At 35.8% G+C, this 15,737-nt stretch overlaps 2 protein-coding genes across 3 annotated transcripts in view; one reads left to right on the top strand and one right to left on the bottom strand.

The window, feature by feature from the left end:
* The window catches only part of LOC127855332 (oxidoreductase NAD-binding domain-containing protein 1-like), a 336,546-nt gene that overhangs the window by 212,671 nt on the left and 108,138 nt on the right, over positions 1-15,737 (top strand). The gene's annotated exons all lie outside the window — the stretch shown is intronic.
* LOC127855334 (pancreas transcription factor 1 subunit alpha-like) lies at positions 2,949-5,988 on the bottom strand. Its single transcript, XM_052390825.1, has one exon. It carries the CDS (start codon positions 5,770-5,772, stop codon positions 5,059-5,061), a length of 714 nt encoding a protein of 237 aa, XP_052246785.1. The 5' UTR covers positions 5,773-5,988; the 3' UTR covers positions 2,949-5,058.

The raw sequence follows: 15,737 nt of genomic DNA, 5'->3' as shown, positions 1-15,737 counted from the left end.
GAAATCAATTGGAAAGGTTTAAAATACCGTTATCAATGCACGATTAATTACCCCATCACCGCGAGAGTAGCGTCGATTTCGGGCACTCTGCCTAACATAGGGGCTAACTCTGATCCATAAAGGGATGTACCGTGTCCCCTTTTCATCCGCTGTGTGGCTTAAAAAGTACAGCTAATTACGAGCTATATGTTAGAATGCCAGGTTAAAGTGACGAAAGATCAGTCGCACACAGTTCCCCAAGATGTTTTCCGCCAAACTTCAATTTAATCGTGGCAAAACCATTTTGGTATGATACAGCTGACAGTGTTTTTCTGCTAAATCCGAATGGAATATGACACAGGTTCTTGAAAGATAATGGGAAGCCATTGTATTTGTCGATCGGTGGTTTAGGTTGATTTATGAAATAGTCGATTACGGTTTGCTATTTATTATCTTGCCTACACGCGAAACCCATAAATCGTCGTGACAAGACGGTTGGTTGCAACAGCAAGAGTCAAGTTACTAAAGAAGGGCTTCCTGCATCGATTTCCCCTTTTATTGTAGCTATTGGGCTATTTTAAACGATGTGGGTGTTTTCGTGTATTTAATCTAAGCGATGTGGCCTTTAAAAGATGTTTAGCTGATATTGAAATATGCATAATGTAACCATTTGAATTACAATTATAACGTTATTAACACATCCAGGCCAATTTATCGTATAAGGTGGGAGTGTTTGGAAACACGTCGGGTCCACACATCTTTAAGACAATTGCAGCTTTTTAAGACATTCACTCCAACTTTCCCGAGCTGAGTAATTTAATCAGGTGGTCTCTGGCGTGAAAGGACCTCATAAGGTTCGTTTAATGAGAGTTTCAATAATAAATTGGCTGAGTAAATGGTAACTCGCTACGATAACTTGTTTAACGTTAAACACAATATATATCAAGATATACAATTAATAAAAAGGATATCGTTCTTGCAACGTTATATACATACACTGTGTATTCTTTCACATGTTATCTATGTGTACCTGTAATTGAAATATGTATGCGTTCGAGAATGTTGTCAATGTATTCGTCTTGTATATATATTCAAGCTCAACCAAGCGAGGAAAGCATTTAATTTTATGAAAATATATGTATGATTTGTATTTCACTGAACAAATAGTAAATGCTAAGGCCCCTGCAATTTGTATTTGTTTTTTATCCGCCTATCCGAATCACTCATGGAACATTGTCCATGTATTTCTGGTAAATGTACACTGAACAAAAATCACTACACGTACATGTTATACTGCTTAAGCGATTACATTTCTATCCATTGGGATTCCCGAAATCTTTCAATACAATGTTCTAGCTGATCGTATTTTAGAAATACTGCTTGTAGCAATAATCTTGGATTGTTCTATGTTGATAACACCTGCAAGTATTTGATGCATTTTCTAGAGGATTACGTTAACTATTTTAATTAAATGCTAAAATTACTAGATTCAAAATTCATTAGCATAAGAAACCAACAGTTTATTGAAGTTAACATCTACACAATTCTTTGCCAACAAAATCATGACACAAGCGCCAAAATGATTTGAATTTAGACATTTATATATGATCTTTTTATTCATAAGCGTCGGACTTTTCTCGCAAATAACAATAATTTAGATTTCGCCGATTCAGAAACACCATAAAATATTGTCATTTACAGTGATGCCCACAATATATGCATTATTTAAGGCATGCGCGCTTTCCCTAGCAACACAATAAAACATATTGAAACGCGGATTAAATATTTTCAAAACCCATCTTTTCTTTATTCGTCAAGTACACTTAAACCTACGGGCATGTAATCTTTGTAATTAAAAGAAGACAGTATTCTCGCCTCGCTAAATACTGATTAATAGCATTAGAACTTTTTGAAAAGTTTATGTGCTTGACTTTTGACGCTGCCTTTTGTGAAAGCGGCTTTAAGGGTGTTGTACTTTCTTTGGACCTATTGAATGAATTAGGCGACTCATGCATGTTTGACAAACTGATATTATAGCTTTGATATTGCCTTAGCCAAAGATGTTTGTGAATAATACGTGTGGTTGTTTTTTGAATAGGAGACCTAGTCGAAGGCTAGGTTCTTATTTCAGGTTTTAATTATTAAATTAGCGAATAGTGAATGGCTCATTTAGGTTATGTGTGATAAAAAATCATTTGATAAAGCGCTCTGCGGCGTGATTACAGTGTAAGATGATGAATTGAATTTAATTGGTCTAAGGTGAAAAAAGTGATACTGCTTTTTCTAAGAAAAAAATCGTTGTACTGCTCCTAAATAACGACAGGCCAATGCCCTTAATTCAATAATTAGCCGCGGTTTGAGAAAAATGGCGCTTAATGTCTGTGCGTAAAGTGTCTTCCAATATTAAACTGTGCAGGCCGCACATCCTTGTTAGGAACGGCATTTTTAACCTGAACTGGATTTTCGCGTAGAAGAGACTTCATTTAAAATAAAACATGAAAGCGGACACTGTACGCATAGCCCCGTTTTCATAGTTACATAAAGGCCACTCTCGGAGTGGATATACATGTACTTAAGAAATGGTGTGCACAAATCAAGCATGAGAGCAGAAAAACTTACAAGTGCGGGTAAAACAATAACTATATATTTTTTAAAGATAAAAGAGGTAAATATTTATATATATATATATATATATATATATATATATATATATATATATATATATATATATATATATATATATATACTTTATTTACCTTGCAAATGTTTGACAGTAGCTGTGAAGAAATTGAAAACATAAAAAAAAAACATGAAAGGACAACCGAGAAATTTTGTTTTCTATTCTTTATTTTCAGAATCTTCCTAATTTGGAAGACATCTTTCAGAGACATCAGAATTCGTTTAAGGAAGACTTTATGTACTAATACAATATTAGTTTATTTGCATAGCATTACTTCATATTTGCATATAAAACATTTAAATAACACCTACACGAAACCTTTAACGAACACTAGCAATCTCACATACATCTAATGATATCAGGGACAAACAAACACAATTTAAAACAAATCCGCTTCAATTATAAATGTTTCACAAAAACATTGTACATTTTGCACCAAATCATGACAATTAGTGTACAATTACAATAACTGTAGACAATTGATCATGCTTGTGCCTTCCTTAATTACAATGTTTCCGTATTGTGACACAATTTCCAACACATTCAAATATTGTTTAATGTTTTTAACCCATTTATATCTACCGTCTAGAAAAAAAGCATTGGCAAACAGCGTAGACCCAGATGAGACGCCGCATGATGCGGCGTCTCATCAGGGTCTGCGCTGTTTGCTTGGAGGAATTTCTGTAAGAAATATTCTAAATATAGAAATAAATATACAAGACATCCCTAATTTTGGAAATAAATTGATCCAATTTAGAAGGATGGGAGTGTCCACTAGGCATAAAATGGGTTAATTAACGAATAGTTTGTATCTATTGTAGCTGTTAAATAAATTCGCACATGTATATTTCCTTTCACCAATCATAGTTCCATACTTGGGCTTCTGCTTTGTTTTGATTATAGATGTGCATTAAATTAATATCCGTATAGTTTTTGCCTGCAATTTATACAGCATTACATATTTGTTTTTTGTGGTGTTATTAATTAAAGCGTTCGGTTATTGAAATGTGAAAAGCTACAAAAGTTTTTTTTTTAAACACGACGCTGCAAAAAATACAGGATATACATTGACGTACATAAGCCAAATGGGTGCTGGGGAGTGTTGAATTTAAACTTTAACGAGTTTTACAACTGATATTAAAATAACCCCTTTACGCGAACGTAAATTTTAAGCCTTTGCCATTGGAATGTTTGTATCTAATAATGTAACAAATATAATAAAAACAACATATCAGAACACAGTTTTTCATGGGTTAAAAATACAAAATAAAGATCTTTGTTCATATGGAATTCATTCATTTTAACTGCCATTTAAACAGAGATTTTAGTGGCTTAAAACATAAACACAAAAGAAAGATCATAATGCATATGAATACGTACATACAGTTTAACCGCTACCGGAACCTCCCAAATATACTATCAATTTTTAATATGGACTTAATCTTAGTTATTCTTCCTAGAATAAGCTAATGAGATCACACAACTCGGAAGACCATAATAAGAACAACTTGCAAATGAACAGTTCAGCATTAAAGTTAAATGCAATGCAGTATCAACCATACGCCTCATGGTGCATAGAGATTAAAGCAAGGTTTCCGCTGTAATCAAAATGAAAATTTAAATGGCAGTGTACATCCAATTGAAAAAAAAGGATAAATTAAATGCAAATGAGTAGATTGCGTATCGCAGCACACTCGTTTACAAATATATGCCCTAGCAAGTGCTACGCTTGAGAAAGGAAGATCTGCGTTTGAGATTCATTGAAACTTATACGGCAACAACAGAACATAATAAATAAAAATGATTACGGAGATAGAATTTAAAAACTAGCTACTTGAACACATATATCACATTGCACATAAGAGTCGGAACACTTTCGGATAAAAAGTATCATATATTAATACAAAACATTATACAATTTCCACCACGTCACAACGCAGTGTCTTGAGCACGAATTCACCTGAACACACGGTTCTGAACACACTGTTCTGAACGCACTTTAAATTGATAAGAATGACTGATAACATAACAAGTAAAATCTGCAGTAATATGAGAAAACTATACTACTATAAATGAACTTATAGTATAACGCTGCCCAGTCTCTTTCAATTACAAATACCGTTAAAAGTATATTTCTATATTAGAAAAATAGTACACGAGAAGCGTTCGTTGAAGTTACCGTAAACAAACCTACGCAAGGGTCGGAACATCGGGCTACACTTAACCCGTTAACTGTAAGTAACCACAATTTACCCGTGCGCACGAAGCATGCCGAAACACGAACACTTGAGCACATTTGAAAAGTCGAACACCTCGGGAGCTGTTCATTGCACATGGAAGTCCAATTAGTCGTAACGTAACGTGATTTCACTGAGATCCTTCCGTTTACGTCTCTACGTTCATTCGCTGTCCTCACTGTCATCTGGGTACTGCTGTTCTGACTTCCGTTGAATCTGTAACAGCTGTACGGCATCGGGTTCCTTTCCGTCTGATACGTCTTTCATAAACGCGATATACGTCATGGCTAGACGTAACGTTTCGATTCTAGATAGACGCTTCTCGTAGTTAAATGCCGGCAGACGTTTCCTTAGCTCGTCAAAGGCTTCGTTGAGATGAAACATCCGTCGACGCTCCCTGACGTTTGCGGCCTTACGCTGAATGACGTTTTGCACGCGCTTTCGTTTCGGTTTCTCGCCGTTTCTACCGACACCGGTTGAGTTCGAAGACGAGTGACTAGACGTTGAAGACGGCGATATGGTGTTATACGGCTGAGCATAGTACGTTTCTGGACCGCCGTATGGAATGTGCCCCATTGCAGTCGAAAACGGCATGTCCGCTGTCTGAATATATGGCGAAGACATAAATCCTATGTCATTATGCGGCACACTAGAATATCCAAGATAGTGACCCTGTTGGTCGACACTCTCGGGCACGGGATACATGGCACGTGCGTTGTACGCGGCAGTCGCGTCATGCCCATGATTCCAGTCGTTGTCGGAGTACCCGAGACCGCTTACCATGGCTTCCGACGCCGTGTAGCCGCTTCCTGTGAACCCCGTGTCGTACCGCAGTTCCGGGGCGCTACTGATCACTTCCGGCTCAAACGTTGTCATATTTGGTTTGCAAGAATTTCACGAAAATATCACCCGTAAGCGCTTTAAAGATGTAACACTTGATCGAGGAGTTAATAAATGTATTCAAATTTACCACGTTTTCTTAATAAATATATTGTGTTTTTTTGCTAAGTTGTTTTCAGTTCCTTTAATAAAGTGTATTGCATCCGTAATTAAAGGAAATAATAATCACTGTCTACCTCCCAAACGTGTCATTAAAATGTCGGACTGCTACCCACGGTTAACGCGTAATATTTATATACAACCTGGTGATACATTTTGTGAATAAATCATCACCAACCCGCTAAACAACATCATCCCGGGCTGCGGCGACAGGTAACTCATTTCTGATTGGTCCATTGAGTGTCAATAAAACGTTGCGCACACGCTGTGACTGTCACGGCGCGTGAATAGGCGGAGCATATGTAAACTACGGCACACGACTGTCTGAGGTAAGCAGGCGAATGAAAATTCGCGATTGAATAAAATGCGGTTGGAGTAAAACTGCGGTTAAGGATTAAAGAACACATAATTCAAAACGATCGTAGCTTTATACGGGGAAATATATATATTTTTGGTAAAGCTGAAAAAAAGCTTAGACATTGTATTGTAAGTGCCTACAACTTTGCATAATCCGTTCTATTGGCGTGCTTTGCGACCGCTTGTTAGTTTGGTTTTATTATTAAATAAATTTCTGAATTGCAAAAAGATGCCGTGATATTACTAAATTTCCATTTTAAGATGTCGCTTTCAAATATGTATTGGCGTTTAGATCATATATGTATTGCTTAAATGAAATATGTTTATAAAATTTTAAAAATTTCTTTGTTTAAAATATTAACATTTTTGTCCGAACGTAGCTGAAGTTATGACCATGCAATGCGAAAATGGCAACTACTCGAATAGTACATCTTTTACTTGTGTAATTCTATGCTGGACAATAATGGTATAGATTTTTTCAGGCATATTTGAACAATAATTAATCATCGTGTTATGTTTCATGATAAAGCAAACAAAATGCTGTTTGTACAATTAAACCTGTAGAATTGAGTAAGCATTAAGATGTTTATATGTTAATTCTCACAATATGTATTAATTGATAAAATTTATTTTAAATGTACTTTAAATCATAGAGTCGGGTCTTTAAACGAAAACGATAATATATCACAATTTTAAAATTAATAAGATATCCATATATTATTTAGTATTGTATATATGAGAATACAAACATACAAAGCTCATAAGGACTTTATCAATTCAAGTCAAGAATTGTACTCCTTGACGATTAATTCATTCGGAGACATTTTCCCTCTATCAACGGTTGATGATGGGTCAAATGGTCACGTGAAGGGATGACACTAATCTGATTTGCATATTCATGCACGAGAGTGTCACACCTGACTAGAATGGCGGACTGAAAAGTAAACAAACAAGTGTCATAGGTCGGCAGAATACTGCAATTAACATATTTAATTACCAACAGTTCAGTATCACAATTTTTGAGCTTTGTAATGTATGTATGATATCTTTATTTATTTATTTATAATAATAATAATAATAATAATAATAATAATAATAATAATAATAATAATAATTATTATTATTATTATTATTTATTTTTTTTTATTATTATTATTATTATTATTATTTTTATTTTTATTATTAATATTATTATTTGTAGTAGCAGCAGCGGCAGCAGCAGCAGCAGCAGCAGTGGTAGTAGTAGTAGTAGTAGTAGTAGTAGTAGTAGTAGTAGTAGTAGTAGTAGTAGTAGTAGGAGTAGGAGTAGGAGTAGTAGTAGTAGTAGTAGTAGGAGTAGTAGTAGTAGTAGTAGTAGTAGTAGTAGTAGTAGTAGTAGTCGTAGTAGTAGTAGTAGTAGCAGTAGCAGTAGCAATAGCAGTAGCAGTAGCAGTAGCAGTAGTAGTAGTAGTAGTAGCAGCAGTAGTATAACCACAATTGCACACTGATAAACTATTCGTTACGAATAATTAGACTGTGCACATGCTTTGCCACTGCTGTTGATGGTCTCGATGATTCTTAAAGTAATATTTAATTACCTCTTATTTTTCTGCAGCTGTTACTTGTACTGCTTACTACCAAAATACTTTTCAAAATTATAACAACATAAACACAATCTCAGTGGCATATTTCCGTGTTATTTAAAGCACGCGCCATCCCGGATGAATTGCGGGGACAATTACGAAATTAATCCGCTAAACTATACACTGTTAAGACCACTTTGAAGATTCCGCAACAATAAGAAGTCAAATACAAAAGGAGACAAAAACCGTCGGTGGTCACTGTTGAATCGACACGTAGAGTCAAAAGACATCGGTCAATTGAAACTAAACTACAAATATGATCTGTAAATAGTAAACATTTGTGTCTAGATATATGAATGAAAATCATGTTTCACTTTGCGAAAGGTACAACATTATGATGTTTACAGGGCAAACTACAAAGCCCTTAATCCGTTTTCGAAATTAATAATTTATTAAATTCGAACGTTGTTCCCTCAGTATTTGTGTAAATCTATCATCACTATTAAAGAGCGAATACGGAATACTTAAATTAAGCAAACAGTGTGGTTATTGATAAAGGTATCTGCAGAATTATTGGCTGTTTTTGCGCCCGCGATATCTTTCATTTTTTGCCCAAATGCACAGGTCTTTGTGGTCCAGTTTTCATAGATAATATTCTTGGTCGAACCGATTTTAAGGAAAATAAAATGAAATGCTCACGATAATTTTTGACACAATTATAGCATTGCATTCGTTCATACAATATTCGTAAATAATATATATCATTGATTACCACAGTACGTATTTAAGAAAATAACTGTTAGTCATAGAAAAGGAATTTCAAATGAAAACTTTCGGAGGCAAACGAGCTGCGTTGTATGTATTAGTCAAAGGATCTTGAACTTTGAACACAACAGTCTGCGCTTTCGCCACACCATTACAGAAAGACGCCGAGCTCTTTGATATTGTAAATGTATGCTTAATAGCACCCGTTATCACGCATTGCGCGCGCGAGATGTTGTGTACCTGCGTAAAATATCAGCCGACTGATATTACGGTATTTCAAGCGATACCAGTGCATTTTTGTAATTGCATCGTTATCTTTCGATCGTTATTTCCCATTATGTCTAGCATGCGCATACGGTGGTATGTAAAAAGGTTACAATTGTAATGGCAACAATAGGATTCAAGAATCATTTTCATCGGTAGTGCGCATTTTGCAAATAAATCTCTTCTAAAAATAAAATCGTAGAAACTTTATATGCCGCACATTTAAGGAGTAATCAGAAAAAAACTCGCCGTTCTCATTACCAAAAAATACCACAGCATGTCAAATATCTTCGCAAACGTGTGTGGTACGAATGCTGTCACAGAATAATGTAAACAAATTGTGTACTAGTATCTCTGATCTTGGGCGCATGAAATCAATATTAACCCATTTATGTAAAAGACCTGTCGCGGCATGGGCATAACCATCTTGACCATCACGTGATTACCCCTTCTTATATTTTTTTTTCGTATTTGGACACAACAAATGCTCATGAACATAATTTTATTTCGTTATTGTGTTCACGTTGCATAATTTAAATAACAGCAAGTATAACATTTTATAGTACAGTATTTTTTAATTATACGAAAATGACTATTTTTATTGGTTTAAGGAGATATAATTCTTTGTATTCGGTCATTCGAAAATACGCTGTTTTGTAAAATTAAGAAATAATCAACGGGTAACCGTTGGTTATTGCGGTATTAACCAACGGTATGAAGTTCCGATGCGTACGAATTAACGCCCGCGTGGTTTGATAACAAGCATCGGAACGACATACCGTAGGTTATTACCTCAATAAACAACGGTTACCCGTCGATTATTTCGATCCTACGACAATTCCACCACAAACAAATGTTTTATTGTGCGGCACTGTTTTTTGTCGAGTAGCAACATGTAAAAAACAAATCCACGTGACCGTTCGGCTATTACATTTTACTCCCTGTAATACTGAAAACAAACTATTTTTTCATATCTTAATAAACAGTTTTAATAGCATGTAGTCAAATTAAACTCCATTGCAAATTTATTTACGTGCAATTCAATTTTAGAATTAGAAACAATATTTTTAGCGATAAAACAGAATGCCAGTCTAAAATAGACTGACCATGTAGCAATAACGGAACATGGAAAATTCCATAATAAACAAGGAACCATTTTGGAAACAGCAGGAAATAATGAACCTTGAGGATCTATCAATGTGTGTATAAAACTGAGTAATGATGCATTATCTGTTTCAAATTCAAACAACTATTGAACTAACGAACGTGTGTGATATGCAGTATAATTGACTTTGTCTGTCCCGTCCACTTGCCAAAGTTGTGAATGTTCAGGTTGATAGTGCTAGATGAAATGTTTCCAGCGAACATCTGCAGTGTACGACACTGTGAAAGAGAATTAGATGACAAAGTAATGTGCATTGGTTGTTGAACTTAGCATCGCTTTGTGTGATCGCGAAGGAATGATTGGATGGATGAACATGACTAGCAACTTTCGTAAGTTCCTTTTGACTATGGCATCTGTTACTGCTAGCATACCCTGCAAAATGTAGTGCAGTGCTCAAATTGTGGCGTTCATCATCATCCGGCTTGATATATGATGTAAGGCTCGCCGAGTTGCGATGTCCCGTAACGGCCAAAATTGCTTGGTCGGAGTACCCCATCTTGTGCAGATGAGATGATACAAAGGCCCGCAAGCAGTAGTTCGTATACATTTTGCTGAGATTTGCATTTTCAGAAAATGTTGACATGAATTTTCCCAAGGTGTTCACTCCAACTAGTCAGTCGTAATACCATGTCGCATCTTTCTCTGTAGCCCTATGATTCGGTCGTTGGAACAATCTATTGCATTTAGAATTTTACTTTGAAACATGCTTTTCAAAGGATTTGAGAGGGCAGTTTGGTCCCTGATTTTCATAAATGCGGTTGTTTTGCCTTTTCTTTCCCATCAACACCATGATGTGTCTTATCCGCCTCATTGTATGCCATGCACAGATAGCACCTACATTTTCCCATATTGTTTTACCACGAAAGAATCTTTTCTCAGATGCGTTAGACCTTCCTGTCCCCTTCTACCAAATTGTGAAATAATGTCGAAGATAACCTTGTTCTGGAGTGTCTCTGGGGTTTTATCTGAAACTACACCACTGCTTTAAAGTTTGGCAATGTCTTCTTCACTGATTGGTTCCTTGTGCGAGCTTTTATCTTTTCCTTCTCTTTTCAAACTTTTAATTAGCTCTGTCAAAACTTGATTTGATAACATAAAATCCATATCCTTCATGAGGTTTATTTGTCTGGCCACAGGTGGAAAAATGAAATAAATATTCAATAATATCACCAGTCTGTATTTTAAAAACATTACAGTGCTCACTGATGTAAGGTCAAAACGAAGGTAATGAACTGCTCTCATATGGAAGAGTGGCTGCAGTTTATGGAATTATAATGAAGGATCTCTTGAACGGTGCTTAATTTAAATTAGCGTGAACTTCATTTATTTAAAATCACTAATATGTTAATTCTTTATAAATTCATTTTATGACTATTGACAGAGTCGTTATGCGTTTGTTAGCAAGACATATTTACAAGCGGATTATCGCATAAATCCGTTTCTATGCACGTATTTTGTATGCTTATTAATTTAAACAGTTATCTAAAAGTGCAGCCGATGCTTGCAAACAACGTCTGTAACATTAACTAATATCACTCATTAAACATTAAAAAGCAACCGGAACGAAAGTTACTTTTAAACGCCATTAGATGTAAGTCGATACGACGTTAACTTTTTTGAGATAGCATCTACTAGCCACGTAAAATCACATTTATTTTACAGCCGTGATCATAACTAACGACGTATTTCGCTCTCTGTCTCTATGACGGAATTATGGAAGCATAAACCTGCCCTTTTGATTTGTGAGTTATGACTTTTGACTTGTGACTTTTGATTTTCGACTTGTGAATTACCTGTTTGACATAATTTGGCGCGTTTTTGAGCAAAACGGCAGACAACGATTCTTCTGACGATGTAAGTAACATTTTAATTTTTAAGGGCAATTTATATCTCATGTGCGGGAGATTCTAGGAATATCACTCTGATCCTTTTATAAATATCATTTGAACTTCTGAAATTTCAACCGATTGCTAAGAGTTAATCAGGTACCACTTTTCACACAAAGACTTATTTGTATTTTCCAAAAGTAGCCTTTCTTCTTCACTTTACGCTTTTTGTAGTTGGAATCCGGTTATTTAGTCATTGTTAACATGCTTTCGGTTCTTTTTTATAATGATTTTTACTGTAATAATAATGATAGACTATTTGTTAACTTCATGAGGTAATGTATTATGATAGATCTACATATCGTTTTACGTTTACTATGCTTTGGGCATATCGTGCAGCCCTGTATGACCGGGAGTTACCGCATGATCTCTGAAAGAGCTGCAAATAAATTAAATATATTCCTTCAGTATATTTTTATACATAAAAGTGAAAGGATTTGTAAAATTGTTCATTTACAAACGTATATATTAAAGGACATGAATAGAAGAGAGCGGATTAAACAAATTCTCGAAAACATTCGATCAAAGGAAACAAAACAGAAGGTACCAAAAAAGGCCTCGAAACAGACTGGAAACAAGGAAACTCAGGTAATTAAAAAGTGTGAAACAATGAATTTTACCAAACATTTTCAAATCAAGTCCCCTGGGGTCAAAGTGATGATCACATAGGAGTATGGGTAAATACCACAGGATATTCTTTGACATCCTGGATACTACGAGACACCCTGGGACCCCAAAAACTTATAGAAATCTTTGGTTTAAGCTTATAACTTAAATTTTACCTTTAAAGTAAACAGCACTGCCCACCACCCCAACACACGGGGCTGGTCACATGGAATGTCCACCTTACTAACACACAGGGCCGGTCACATGCAGTGCCAACCTCACCAACACAGAGGGACGGTCACATGCACTGCCCACCTCCCCAACACAATGGGCTGTTCACATGCACTGCCCACCTCACTAAAACACTGGGCTGGTCACATGCACTGCCCACCTCCTTAACAAATGTTACCTGTAGCAGTTTAAAAACATGACGCCCAAGAGTAAGACATGTTGTAAGAGATTGTAAAATTGAAATCAACAAAGTGTCACAGGCATGATAGTGTAGGTCTGTACTCCTTGTCATGGTTTTGTGTCTGCTCACAGAATGAGCTTGTGAAACAGGCATGATAGTGTTGGTCTGTACTCCTTGCTACGACTTCGTATTTGCTCACAGAATGAGCTTGTGTAACAGGCATGGTAGTGTAGGTCTGTAATCCTTGCTATGACTATGTATCTGCTCACAGAATGAGCTTGTGTAAAAGGCATAATAGTGTGGGTCTGTTATCCTTGCTATTACTATGTATCTGCTCACAAAATGAACTTGAGTAACAGGCATGATAGTGTGGGTCTGTAATCCTTGCTATGACTATATATCTGCTCACAGAATGATCTTGTGTAACAGGCATTATAGTAAGGGTCTGTACTCCTTGCTATGCCTTTGTATCTGCTCACAGAATGAGCCTGTGTAACAGGCATGGTAGTGTGGGTCTGTAATCCTTGCTATGACTATGTATCTGCTCAGTGAATGAGATTGTGTAACAGGCATGATAGTGTGGGTCAGTAATCCTTGGTATGACTATGTATCTGCTCACAAAATGAGCAACCATCATCAGTCGGTGCATTAGTCCATGATGTTTAGTCCTCTGCTGCATGTTTTTTTAGTGGGGGCACCATATCAGAAGACACATTTCTAGTTTTGTTATAATTTCTTACTAATTTATTGCATTTCAGCCATCTGTACACATGAAAGGTCATCTAAAGGGCGAAAGACATAAAGCTCACAAGGTTCACTTTGGATGTCTCCATTTCAAATATGAAAAAAAATGGAAAAGGATGCTATAAACATGTAAAATAAGTAAAACAATATGGAGGTGTCAGAACAATTACCTATTCTATTGAAGAAACAAAGAATGTTTACTCTTTGCTTGTGTAAGGGAAAAAGCTCTTTTTTCCTGACTGAGGGGAAGAGCCAGAAGGGTTCACTGAAAGACATGGGGGTTCATTTATCTCAGTATGCTGGAACTGAGATAATGGAATTCAAAGACAGAAATGGAAATGAATGTTCATAGCAAGACTTTTTGAAATCATATGGAATGTTTCCATCCCAACACTACCTATACATTAAAACATTGACATGATCCATACTTTACATTGATCTGATCCTGACTTAACCTTGACCGAATGCAGACTTAACATTGACCCAATCCAACCTTAATGTTGACCCAATCCAGACTTATAATTGACCCGATCCAGATTTAACATTGACTCAATCCAGACTTGACTTTGACCTAATGCAGACTTAACCATAACTCAGTTCAGACTTAACATTGACCCAATCCAGACTTAACCTTGACATAATATAGACTTGACCTAATCCAGATTTAACATTGACCCGATCCTGACTTAACCAGACCAAATTCATACTTAACCATGACTCAATTGAGACTTAGACTTGACCCAATCAAGGCAAATATTTGAGGCAAATAAGTTGCTTCAGAGCTGCCCAAGTCCAAATTGGAAATGTGTTTTAGGTTTGATGTGTTCCTTTTGGTTTCAAAAATAAAATTGAAATTTCTGAGGTCTTTTGCTCTGCATCCATAACTTGAAAACACCTGTATATACATCTCCTGGAGGAAGTCGCATCCAACAACTTCCCATGATGTTGTACCAACATGACACAAAAAATGCACCACACTTTGACATTAGGCCGCTGAGACCTTAGCCGTAGAATATGGGACATTGGTGGTGCATGCAACACATTGTCTATTAATGGTAGAATTCTTGTTAGGCTATTTCAATATCCCATCATCAGTTACTCTGCAAAATATGTTTTGGAAAAAGGGCCTTTGTCCTCTTAGTGCAACATTGACCTTGACGCGAGAAATCTGTATTATGCCCGAGACACATCATCTGGAAGAAGTGAACATTTTTACCATGTTATATGTAAATCATCACTGATTGACTAAAATTCGAGACACGATACATTACACTACACTTTGACATTTGACCTCTTAGTGTTACATTGACCTTGGACCTTCAAACTTTGTGAGTATATGCACTTTCACGACCACATCCATTATCCTATTTAAAAGTCAAAAGGTTAAGGTCACTGTGACAACACGGGAAAAGTCTTTAAATGAGCATTTTGTCTGTGTGCTTTGACCTAAAATCTTAATTCTTTCTAATAACGATTTTTTCCTTAAAAAAATGCTTTAATGGTACATGTACTACATTCCGTATTCTCCAACCACTATTCGATATCAAAATAAATAAGTTTTGGGCACAGAAAACAACGCCTTGAAAATGGGTGAACATTCTTGCAATTCGTGTATTTTCTATACGCAAAATACAAATAAATGTATCAAAGTCTTAATTGTCAATGAAATCAGCATGATATTGCGACTACATGTATATGCAACATGTATAGATAGATTGATTTATTTCAGAATATAAAATACATATGGCATTGTACACAACATAATTAAAATTTCTATATATCATGAAATACAAATGCAAATATCACAGACTAGAGCTTAAAAGCAATTTGAACGCAATCATTTTGTTAAAAATTACATTATTATTGCTTCTTATTTATATCATTTGGTAAAAATGCATAATTGCTATCATGGTGTACCAGGGCATGTACTCACATACCAATGACAGCGCAAAAAAGGGAATTGGAATTTCCTTATTTCCATTGTGGTCCTGGATGAATGATGACATGTCATAGCAAGGCACAACAACTTTGTTCTTAAAGGTGGTACATTTTTTACTGCAACCTTAAATGTCTGTAAGTTG

This window comes from Dreissena polymorpha, chromosome 13 (genome assembly GCF_020536995.1).
Source record: "Dreissena polymorpha isolate Duluth1 chromosome 13, UMN_Dpol_1.0, whole genome shotgun sequence".
In the NCBI taxonomy this organism is placed as follows: Eukaryota; Metazoa; Mollusca; class Bivalvia; order Myida; family Dreissenidae; genus Dreissena; species Dreissena polymorpha.
This window is presented reverse-complemented; position numbering and strand designations above follow the sequence as displayed.